The 13,047-nt window shown below is 38.5% G+C and overlaps 1 protein-coding gene across 1 annotated transcript in view; it reads left to right on the plus strand.

Annotated features, from left to right (window-relative positions):
* The window catches only part of LOC138285857 (transient receptor potential cation channel subfamily V member 1-like), a 474,904-nt gene that overhangs the window by 228,746 nt on the left and 233,111 nt on the right, over nucleotides 1-13,047 (plus strand). Inside the window, exon 4 of the mRNA XM_069226333.1 lies at nucleotides 7,092-7,244. Coding sequence (XP_069082434.1) covers nucleotides 7,092-7,244 — 153 coding nt within the window. The remainder of the gene's footprint in view (nucleotides 1-7,091; nucleotides 7,245-13,047) is intronic.

Consider the following 13,047-nt stretch of genomic DNA (forward strand, 5'->3'; position numbering starts at 1 on the left):
ATTGAGTAGTCGAAGATTTAAAGTAGGTGAAAAAGGTCCAACTTTATTTTAAACACAAGCAAATAATGGGAGTATGACCCAGTTCTGATTTCCAAGTCTGAGACTCTCTCTATTGCTCCTGTCATTGAAAGGCATTGTTGCAGAGGCTATAAAGAATTTCCAGATCTTTAAAAGGCAGGTGCATTAACATCCTTGTACTTGTATAGGGTGGGGCACGAAATTCCCACATTTGGGACTTGGGCATAGTGAGTATGGGGTATAGAGGATAAGCAGGAAGATGTAAGCTTCAGATCCCTCTGTCTTCTTTTTCCATCCTCAGTCACATATAAGGCTTGAAGGGTCTAAAATCTATGCCAAAAATAGAGATTTCTTCAAGCCACCCTCAGATATGGCAGGAGGGATTTTGAGTGACATACCATCTGCAGGCCTTACACATTCCTGGGGGTGGAATCACAACAAGCCCCAGGTCTATGACCAAAGCAGGGTTTACGATGCCCTTTGATGTTTTGATCTGTGTCAGAGTTGACATTAGTGGACCATGGAGAGTTAAGTGCCTACGTGAGTGGGTCCAATCCAAACACAAGCATAGTATCATATTGGGTCTCCTGGTGCTGCGTTCGCCCTAAGTCCTCAAAATGTTTTTCTGGAATCCCTTCAAACGATTTCAGGCAATGACAATGTCTAATGTTCTTGAATATTTGCACATTTGGGACCTAGGCATTGAGCATGCTCAATTTTAAGAAATTGTAGCAATGTTTGCGAACATGAACTGAATTATACTGCACAGCTGGATGGAAATTTACCAAACCAAGCCAAGGCACAGAATTATAGAAAGACTGCAGTCCCATAAAAAGCTAGTGGACTTTCGTTCAGGGTGTTTCTTACTCACATATGACCGGATTCATCTATTCCATTTCCCATACTCCTTGAAAATGTGACCTGTTTCTAGACCTACCCTATACATTTTAATTCTTTTCGCCAATTTGCACCAAATTTGGCATGCTAATTGGATTAATTTGTATTTCTGTTTTCTTCAATCTTGGTGCAAAGTGATCAGTGGAGGCAAAGTTATCAAGCCTGCAAATATAGAATTTTCCAAGGTGACATCTTTAATATGCATCATACAGAGGTTCAGTCACACCTCTGCAGATAAGGTCAATGACCAAAATCAAAGACATTTAAAATGGAAATTACTACTTAAGAAATTTGCCATGAGCCACTAGCAAGGACTGAGCACTGATTTCCAGAGGAAAGGTCAACTCAACCCAGTAACCGTTGTGTCTTTTTGCACTATACAGTATAAGAGAACACGGGCCAGATGTAGCAACTTAAAAATTTGCGAGGTGCAAAGTGCGAGTCCATGCGACTCGCAATTTGCACCTCGCAAATTGGTATGCAGTACGGTGTCTCAGACACCGACTGCAACTCGCTATGGGGTCGCAATGACCCACCTCATGAATATTCATGAGGTGGGTCGCAAATTGCAGCCCCATAGCGAGTATAGGCACTCGCAAACATGGAGGCCTGCTGTCGTCAGCAGACCTCCATGTTCGTGACTGCTTTCAATAAAGCAGTTTTTTTTTTTTTAAGTGTAGCCCGTTTTCCTTAAAGGAAAACGAGCTGCACTTAAAAAAAAAAAACGAAACCTTTAGTTTCAGTATTTTTTCAGGGCAGGGAGTGGTCTGAAAAAATATTTTTGGGTCCATTCACAAAGTGGAAGGGGTCCCATGGGGACCCCTTCCAATTTGCGAGTGGGTTACCATCCACTTGAAGTGGATCGTAACTGCGATACCATTTGCGACCGCGTACGCGGTCGCAAATGGTATTGCATACCACTCAGACTCGCAAATAGGAAGGGAACACCCCTTCCTTTTTGCGATTCTGAAATGCATATTGCGAGTCGGTCCCGACTCGCAATATGCATTTCTGCATAGCAAAGAGGCATTTGCGCCTCGCAAACGGCGATTTTCGCCGTTTGCGAGGCGCATATCCTTTGCTACATCTGGCCCCACTTTCCTTGAGAAAGTACCAGTTAGGAGCACAAACTCACAAAGGGGAAACACTCCTTGGACCTGTGAAATATGGGACCTAGGAAACAGTTCCCATATTTCATGGAAATGATTAGGGGTGGTTGAAAATTTCTGCTACGCTGGCACAGTTTTGTGAACTCCACGTTCTGCTTGGAACGCGAAGTTCTGGCAAAACACTGCCAGCTGTCGCATGGTGGAGGTTTTTTTTACATGTGGCGAGTGTGAGTCAGAATTTGTATCCCCTAGTGCGATTTTCGGACATTAGAATGACTTGTAGTGGGATTTCTCAACTTGGGCGGTTGTGGCAGGCCGTGACCATTCACGTTGAGAAAGCTACCACTCAAGTACAAAATCTACTCGAGCAGCAGAAAGAAGCAGCACCCTCTGGTGCGGCACTTGGTGCTCTTCATGCTGATTTTACAGTGCAGAAGAAGCTCCTAGCAATAAAAATTATTGCGAGCAGCGGGCATGCCTGAATTCTGCCTGCTGATGGAACTCTGCGGAATCTGGCAGAGTTTTTATGTAGCTCTGCAGAATTTAGTGGAGTGAAACTCCACGAGTTCCACCCACACCTAGAAATGATACCCAAAGACATCCTATGTAGAGCTTCACTCCTGCTCATTATTTAATTAGTAAGGAAAACGGTTTTGACATCTCTGAGCATAGCCATTGCTCATTGTGTAATTGCCAGTCTTATTCTGAAAGCCAAGCAGAGCCATAGCATTCTAAAGCAGTCAAGCCACATTGATAGTTGCCTGCTAACGTACCTTCTACAGACTTTGAGCAAAACCTGTGTCTAATGGACAATTTTTTTATTAAAGCTGAACGATCTAATTTCAGTCCGTGTCCACTGTAAACTCTGCCTTGTTGACGGCAGTTACAACAAATTCTGATTGTAATTACTGACTCTTTTTTAATTAGCAGTTTAAGTCAAAAGGTACAAACTCTATACCAAGCATACATAACCAGCAAAACATCAAATTATTTCAGTTATCCACAGGTACCTGAACACTAAGGCGGTCATTCTGACCTTGGCGGACGGCGGAGGCCGTCCGCCAAGGTACCGCCGTCAGAACACCGCACCGCGGTCGAAAGACCGCGGCGGTGATTCTGACATTTGCCCTGGGCTGGCGGGCGGCCGCCAACCTTCCCACTAGGATGCCGGCTCAGAATTGAGCCGGCGGAGTGGGAAGGTGCGACGGGTGCAGTTGCACCCGTCGCGTATTTCAGTGTCTGCTGGGCAGACACTGAAATACTTTTTGGGGCCCTCTTACGGGGGCCCCTGCCGTGCCCATGCCATTGGCATGGGCACGGCAGGGGCCCCCAGGGGCCCCGCGGCACCCCCTACCGCCATCCTGTTCATGGCGGGAGAGCTGCCATGAACAGGATGGCGGTAGGGGGTGTCAGAATCCCCATGGCGGCGGAGCGCTCAAGGGTAGCGGAAAGTCGGCGGTACACCGCCGACTTTCCGTTTCTGGCCGCGGCTGAACCGCCGCGGTCAGAATGCCCAGCGGTGCACCGCCAGCCTGTTGGCGGTGCTACCGCCGACCTCCGCCATGGCGGTAATTACCGCCAGGGTCAGAATGACCCCCTAAATATCGCAACACATATATTATCAATACAATATAGCCAACTCAGAAGATATCCACAAAATATAGGCTTTATTCCATATATATATGTTTCTCAAAGTAAATCAGGCAGCCGAAGTCCAAATAGTTTTTTTTACTTGATTTCTCAATGCCTCAATGGGCCTTCGGCCTCGTGGTTCACAATATATATATATGTGTGTGTGTGTGTGTGTATGTATATATGTGTGTGTGTATATTCCTATCGCACAAGGAAAAGCCAGGACACCATCCTACTGCTGTGAATTTCTTAAGTCATAAACACAGGAAAAAGTTTCCCCTCCAACGCGTTTTGCCGACGATGTTGATGACAGAGCCAAATATACAAAGTACATTTACCATTGTGGGAAGGTGATTCGGGCCTTAGACGTCTTACTGGTGGGAATAATATATGCTTTGTGGACAATGCAGAGGGTTTTGAAGGAGGGCCTTTCTTTCACATGGCACCAATGTAGCGATTTGAGGGTCATGGTGATGTGATTGTAGGGTTTCAGCCCTATTATCAGATGAACAGCCATGTTTAGTACTTGTTGCAATTTTGCAAGGGATACATTAGGGTGACCTGTTAAAGACCTTTGCCAGACCCAAGGCAGTTTTCTGAGAGGATAGTAGGAATGGTCAAATCCCTTTCAGCTGTAGTAGGTGGAAAACGCTATCTTGCAAACTGAGTTAATTTGTAGCAAGAATAAGAGTTTTCAACCAAAGTCACACTGAGATTTCACCCTTTGGATATTGTAGTGGGGGTGAGCCTAGCTTTCAAGAGGGAGTTCCGCATCATTATTTGGTGAGTGGAGTTGTGTAGGAATGATCTAAACCAAGCTAGCTCCATCTTTTTGACACTCACAAGGCTCAACAGCCTTTGCAAAGGGCCAAATGGTCTATAGTGATAAATGTGGCTGACAAATCTAGTAATATCAGGGCACAACGGTGGCCTTGGCCACGGGCCTTGTATAGTTCCTCTTCAGTGTTTAACAGTGTGGTTTTGGTGAGTCTTTGGGTGCTTCTTTATGCTTTACATCTTTATGTTTTAGTAATGTTTTTGGTTTGCGAGGTTTGCAATGCTGTTGCAAAAGTTATGGATTGTTGAGTTAATCATAACTGAATCATTTCACTGTTTCGTTTTAGGTTGTAACCATAACTTAACTTTAACTGTGATGTTTAGGTGAATATCAGAGGGGTTGTAAGCATGAGTTAACCAGTCTTATCCTAGCTTCACTTCAAGTGTAGATTTTCATAGTGAGTTGCTGGGGTTTTCTACTACATCCAACTTCTGTGAAACTATTCCCTTGCCAAAGGTCATGGTCAGTGTCCACCTTGCTACTTGTGACCAATTCTGGCTGCACATAGCCTTTGGCTCTGTGTAGCAGTGGTTGGCTGCAGGGATTCAGCCAGGTCTTGCAACAACGTCAGGTCAAACAGAGCAGCTAATAATCACAGCAAAGGGTTTGGACACATGGCTTGGCTATAGCCTTCACCTAACCTCATAGACTAAGGCAGGCAGGCAGGGGCTAAGAGTTTAAGAATAAATTATTTTTATTTGGGATTTTTTATTATTTGAGAGAATTTTATGTTTGTTTAGTTTCTCTGTATTTTCAGTGTTTTGCCAATTATCATCTTTTTAAATTGAAGGTACGTTTTATAATCTTCATCCATTTTTCTGCCCCAATTTGGGTGTTGTGTTCTCTATGCCATACCTTGATCCTGTGGGTCAGTAAGGAGATTTTGTGGTGTGAATTGTTTTCTTGCTCTCCTTGCTGCAACATTTCTGCAGGAACACGTGGCAGAGTTTTTCCCTCTTCTGCTTCAGTAATCAGTGTCTCCTGCTGGCACCTCAAGTGCTCCCTCTCTTGCTTTCATTTGCGTTGGCTTTTCATAGCCAACGTGCAGAAGGAGGAAAATCGTCTCTGCCTTTTGCTCATCTTCTGTTCACAATGCCCTTTTTAGATTTGAACTTCAATTTGTAAACCTAATTATCAAGCATACAGTACATAAACTAATTGAAAACTGCTTAAGAAGAGCAGTTCTCAAAAGCTGCTGAACAGATGTGTACCAAATCCAGTATAACACACATATGAAACTGGGATGTGTGTGTATGCCACATTTGGTGTCATTCCATCCAGCAGCTTTTTCTGTATACCAGAACTCCATATGTGAGTGAACATGTGAACCGACTGTAACTTTACCACTTGTTGATCAAGGTGTAAAAATCGGTCAGAATATAATGAAGGTGAAATATGTATTTTTCTTTGGAATATTTCACACAGATTCCTGAAATTACGCCAAAGGGCATGAATAGAGTATACGCCTCTCATCCAGTGTAGATCACCTTGAATCTTCAGTGCACTGAACTGTGATGAGCATCCAGCTTGTTTAACCCTCTCCTCCTTCCCAAAACCTCAGACACAGTCAGAGGGTGGGTTATTCTACTTAAAATAGTAGCTACAAGACCTATATTCCTTAACGAACTTGTAATATCTGTGAAGTACAGATTTCGTCCAAATGGATACCTGGTCTAAGGCTGATTTCCTGCTCCCCACCTTCTTGGCCTGTAAACAGAATAATCTATTTAGATAATGAAATCAATGACAAGCACTGACTAGCTTCATAATTACCCTTTGATTAAATGTAATTTTTCATGAAAAGTAAACAGAAAAATGATTGTTCTGCTTGCAGAAGAAAATAAATCCAATTCCACTGGCAAAGTGTATTTCTTACTTGTGTATCACCTACAGAATATGAAGGGATAAAACCCCCAAAGGTAAGTATATACAGATCTTCTATCAACATAAGTATGTCTTCACAAAAAGTATCTTCAATGTACAAGGATGTGGATTTAAGGCTAGTAAATCTATACTTCCCTCTGTACATTTACCTTTCAAAATTTTGTCCTTGTGTATTTTGTCCATGATATTAGCGTGCCACAATATTCCTGTACTTGATATTCAAGATAACAGTCTACTTCTTAAAATACGAAAAATTTCCAATAAAACTCTACCTTCTGAAGAACATAATTGAACCTTCTTAAATGTTTTTTCACAAACAGCCAAACAGTTTGGTTGAGTTTATATCGAATTTTCTTCAATAGAATGTTGAGTTTTAAAAGTAGCCTCTTTTCATGCAGGTGCATCAAAAAAGATGTGCAATGTACAAAATGCATTACATGGCAATGTTTTCGTAGTTCAGCAAAGCCATCTCTGGGTTCTGGTGACATTTACAATACCCTTAATCTTCGATCTTTTGTTTTTTTTCACCAGAACTCATTGGTGCCATTATTACATTACTATACACAGTTACCCCTTATCTGCAGTTAACCAGCCGTTCCTCTGTTCTTTTCAGTATGTCAAAACAAGGTATAATGTCAGTGGGCCCAATATGGCCACAATTGTACCTGTCTAGCGAGTTAAAACCAACTTCACGTTCTGCCCCTCTTCCTCAGATTCGCTGACTGGGAAGACCTGTCTACTGAAGGCCATGCTGAATTTGAAGGATGGGAAGAATGACACAATTCCACTCTTGCTGGATATTGCAGAGAAGACAGGCAACCTGGAAGAGCTAGTGAATGCCCCCTACACACATCCAGACTTCAGAGGTGAGTGTGACATGGTTAGAACAAATAGCACCCAAATGCAGCAAAGAACCCTGATGTCAGGTTTCCTAAGCTTGGGGTATGTCTCTAGGGACCAGGTCCAAAACAAAATAAATGGGGTATGGACAGATTGGAGGGTGTTGTTGTTATTCAGGTCCCCAAGTGCTTAGATGTTCAGGGGCATTAGGAGCAAAATATATATATATATATATATATATATATATATATATATATATATATATATATATATATATATATATATATATATATACATTGATATATATACATGTACATACACACACGCACACATATATATATATATATTACCTAGTGGCGGTCATCACTATTTATATACATGTCCTAGTTAGGACCTAGTTTCTATAGAAAAAACGTTTATTGTTTTGCTAATAACTTTAGCACCCTTAGATGAATCTTCACTTTTTTAAAGTTTAATATTGCGTTTATTAAAATTAATAGTAAACATTAGTACAATAGAAAAAATAAATGATTACAATATATACTTCCAAACAAAATCGGACAAGTATGTTAAACTAGAGAAATACAGAGATAAATGTCCATACGAAAACGTTGTATATAGGCAACAAAATATATATTGTACTATATAATACTAGCATTTTTATTAAAGAAAGTTAATAATTAAATAAAAGAGAAGAGGATGAGAAAAGAAAGGAAAAGAAACTAAACAGTGCAAATTGTAAAACACATATTTGAATATAGCAACCATTAATTCTATATAAAAAACTAAGGCGGTTCCAGAACAGTATTGGTAGTGGTATAAAAGGTCTTTTGTTTGGAAACCAAAGAGGCAAGACGAAGGCATAGCTTATCTCTTTTGATTAGCAATTGAGTATTATTAGCATTTGCACAATCCATTCTGTGATTATAACAAATCAAATTCCACCATGCAACTACAGATATTTTTGAGGTATCTTTCCAATTAGAAGTATAATTTGTAGTGTGCTTGCAATAAGAAGATCAACAAAATTACCAAGCATAAATTGAGATTGCCATATGAAAGAAGCACTACTCCACAAAATGTGTAGGATATTAAATGGTATATGGGTAGACAGAATCTAATGTTATCCCCAACTTGCACCCAAAACATTTTAACTAAAGGGCATTCAAAAAACATGTTCATATAATGACTATTTTCTAGAGAACAAGACCAACACTTGTTGTCTGCAGTGAGTTTAAATTTATAAAGGCCCATAGGAGTATAATAAAGTCTATTATAAAAATAATATAGACGCTGAGCGAGATGTTTTATGGAGTTTTAACCATGTTTTCTTCCACCTGTATAAAGGAAACTGTTGATTAAAATCTAGTTCGCAAGCTAGTTCTATTTTAGAATTTGGTCTTACAATGTAGGTAGTTATAAGACTTTTATATATAAAGGAAGCCTCCACAGACGTGGAAAAATTGTAAGGTTGAGAGGGGATCTGTGTAGAGGAAAATGAATGTAAAGGTTGAGATAACATTTTTTAATAGATACTTTAGAGGTATTGGAATTGTACAGCATATTGGTAAGTGATATGAAACTTTTGTTGAACATCATGAAAATCAAGCAGACCACCATCTGACAATAAATGATCTAAGGTTATAATACCTTTATGTATAATTTCTCTCTAGGCAATAATTCTGTTATTTAATTTAATATCTGTATTACACCAAATAGGAGTTTGTTCAAGATTCTCCTGGGACTAGTGGGAAGCAATGAGTAATGGTTTGGCAGTAGAAACAGAGTAGACAATCACTTGAGAAAGGAAGAATTTATGGAAATTACATCTTTAAGAGTAAATGGTATGATTTGTGAATACTCTAGTTGAGTCCAAATAGTTGTATCATCCTGGGGATTGGAAGAAAGGATTGTCCAAATTTGTTTCAGGGTAAAAGCAGAATGATATTGCTTAAGACAGGGAAAATTGACACCACCGTTTTCTCTAGATCCCTGTAGTTTAGTCAGTGATTTACAGGATTTGCGTTTCTTCCACAAACATTTCATAAATAATGTATTGATAGTTTTTAAAAAAACAGAGGAAAGTTTAACTGGGAGCATTGATAAATAAAAATGTTGTATGGGTAACATCATTATATTGATTGTAGACAATCTCCCCCACTAAGTTAAGTATAGAGGGTTCCTACAGGTAATTTAGAAATGTTTCATTTGGCTTCCTGGAAATTAAGTTGGATAGTGTCTTTAATAGAACTAGAATATAAGATACCAAGGCATTTGATATGTTTAGAGTTCTAAGTAAGGCCAGTATCTTTATACATGCTGGATATGCAAAAGCATTTAATGGTAAAACCTCTGATTTATCTACATTAAGCTTATATCCTGAGACATTCGAGTATCCCTTTAACAATTGAAAGAACTCAGGAATAGGTTTTTGAGGGTTTGAGATAAAAAGCAAAATATCATCAGCATATGCTGTGAATTTATTTCCAAATCATTATGTTTAAAGCCATAAAAATCAGATGATCGGTGTATTTTTTCTAGAAAAGGTTCTAGGGCTAATATGAATAAACGGGGTGATAGTGGACAGCCTAGTCTAGTACCTCTGTATAATGGAAAATATTGAGATTGTTTACCATTAACAAAAATAGATGTTGAAAGTGAGGAATATAAAAGTTGAATAAGCTTAACAATGTGTGAACTAAACCCATGCCATTTTAAAGCCCCAGAAATGAAATACTAGGTCGAAGGCCTTTTCTGCATCTGCATCTAAAGTTATAGCAGCCATAGGTTCTTTAGACTTTTAGGCTAAATTGATAATGTTACGAAAAACTTTTGAGTTATCAGAAATATACCGCCCCTTAACAAAACCTGATTGATGTATATCAATTAAATCTGGAATTAATTGATTGATGCGGAGAGCAAGAATTTTTGCAAAAATTTTACAGTTAGTGTTTATAAGGCATATGGGTCTATAATTTCCACAATCTGATAAATCTTTATCTTTTTTCAGAATTAGACATAGCATGGCTTTGGAAAATGTACCTTTTGTTTGATCTTGAGTGAAAAAAAATTGAATAAGTAATTACAGTTTAGGAAGTAGAATATATGCAAATTTAGAATATAATTCAGCTGAGAAGCCATCAGGACCGGGAGCTTTATCTTTTGGGAGTTTAGTAATGGCATGTTTAATTTCAGCCTCAGACATTTCAGAATCTAAGGGAGATAAATCTACTAACTTTGCCGTTGATTTAGGAATAGATTGGAAGAATGTATCTATGTCTTTCATGTTAGAAGTGCTTTCTGGGGTGTATAATTTGGGGTAATAGTCCTTAACACATTCCAAAATTGCTGAGTCACTGGTGTGTCTATTTCCATGTGTTGCTATAATAACACTAATTTTAGATTTTTGTTTCTTAATCTTTAGATAGTTAGCCAATAATTTACCCAATTTATTCTTTCCTACATAAAAGTTAGAATTCATTTTGAGTAGTGTACCACATACACTTTCCCAGGATTGCTTATTATATAGTAATTTAGCTTCAATTAACCTAGACAAAGTATGTGGTTTATTAGAAGAGAAATATTCATGTTCAAGATGTTTGATTTATTCAAGCAATTGAGATGATACTTTCTGATTTGTTTTTTTTTAGTTGCAACGTATTCAATAATAAAACCTCTAGCTGTAGCTTTAAAATCATCCCATATAAAATTAATCTGAGTTTCTGAGGGTAAATTGTGTCTAAAAAGTTCATCTGCAAACACCGTAAATTGTTCAGTAAATAGTTTGTCCTGCAATAAAGAATTGTTAAATCTCTAGCGATTAGAGAAGGGGGAATTACTTGGGAAATCCAAATCAATAATAACCGGGGTGTGATCAGATATAAGGATAGACTCAATTTCAGCATGCAAAATCGATTGAAGAATATTTTGTGAAACACATATATAATCTAGTGTGAGTAATGAACTGGAGAATAAAATGTAAATTCTAATACATCTGGGTGAGCAATTCTCCATACATCATGTAGACCTCTAGATGAAATTGCCTGACGGAATGCTTTTTGCATTTCAATGGGAATATATCAGGTTTGGGAACGATTGTCTACAAAATAGTCTAGTAATTGATTGCAATCCCTTCACCACAAAGTTGTCAGTTTTGCAAGAGTGTAGCAAAGAAGAAGAATTAGCCCAGAATTGAGGTTCTACACCAGTAGGACCATAAACTTTGCATATAGAAAATAGCATGCCATTAATCCTTGCTATCAATAAAACCCATCTGCCTGCATCATGTTTGACCTCTTCTATAATCTGTACTTGCAAGGATTATTGGATCAGAATTACTACACCATTTTTGTGGTTAACTGCAGAGGAACCAAACACATGGCCTACCCAATTCTTATTCTGGCATTTAAAGTCTTGTTCCTTAAGATGTGTTTCTTGTATAAGAGCAGTTTGACAATTTATTTGGAGAGATGTTGAACCACTCTTTGTTTCTCAACCGGATTACGTAACCCCTTAACATTCCATGAAATCATATGAAGACTGGTCATTGGTGAAACAATCGGAAACATTTAGACAATATGATCATAAGTAAACCTAAAATGTAGACAAAACATGAATCATAAAGTAAGAGGGAATGAAGGTTAACGAACATTCATCTATAGGTGGTTGATGGTTGTTGCTAATATTGCATTAGAGAATAAAAAAGAGAGTGAAAGAAGAGAGATAGACAGAATAAAAAACAGAAAATATAAAGAAGGAGAGTGATTGAGGAGGCAGCACATGCCCCCCAAAAATAAAGACAGAAGAAGATGACGAACAGCTAAAAAGCTTTAGTCATAATTGTCTTGTAATAAAGGCTATTGTAAGTGAAAAAGGGTGGAGTATGAAAAGTGGAGGCAAGCCAACAAAGATCCCCCAAGAAAAATAAAGTATTGAGAAACAAATGGGAGGAGAAAAGTGAGAACAGAGATATATGTATTACAGAATAAATTAACAGCTAAGAACTGGACTTACCAACGAGGGAAGTGACATTGAATTTTTGATATTACATGTACATGAGAACATGGACACACTTGGAGAAAGAAACTTTTCGACTTGACAGATCAGCAAATTTGGTACCTGTGAAGGTAAAATAAAATGATTAAAGGTACCACATTGAATTATAAAGTCTTTATGAGTTCCATAGCTTATCATTTATAATTATATATAAATTGTTTCAAATCAGATGGATTATCAAAGGTAGTTGTTTTATCTTTAAATGTAACTTTAAAAAGACATGGGTGAATAAGGCTGTATCTCGCATTCATGTACTTCAAGGCTGGTCTGAGAGCCAAAAATGTCTTTCTTTTGGCAGCAGTCGCCCTAACTACGTCTTGACTGAGAAACATTTTTTTGGCCAGGCCATAGCATTTGTTTACTTTGTTTAGAATCTGTTAAGACTGTCATTAAGTCTGAATATTGTAGAAGAAGAGCAATAATTGCTCTTGGTTTGGATGAAGTAGATGTTTGAGATGATCCAATACGATGTGCTCGTTGTATATTAAGAACAGAGGTGCTCTGTAGACCAATAATCTTTAGAATATGCATTTGCAGAAATTTAACCATGTCCTGGTCCTCTGCTCCTTCTGGAATGCCATAAATATGAAGGATATTTTGTCTGTTACGATTTTCCAAATCTTCTGTTTTTTAAGTAGCATGAATTCTTTAGACAGATTGTCGACTTTGGCTGTGGTATCCTGTACATTGCTAATCCGCTGCTTCACCTCAGCAAGTCTAGAGTCCAAACGTGACCATTTCTCCTCTTCGTCTTATATTCATCTCCACTACGAA

This window comes from Pleurodeles waltl, chromosome 3_1, assembly GCF_031143425.1.
Source record: "Pleurodeles waltl isolate 20211129_DDA chromosome 3_1, aPleWal1.hap1.20221129, whole genome shotgun sequence".
NCBI classification, from domain to species: domain Eukaryota; kingdom Metazoa; phylum Chordata; class Amphibia; order Caudata; family Salamandridae; genus Pleurodeles; species Pleurodeles waltl.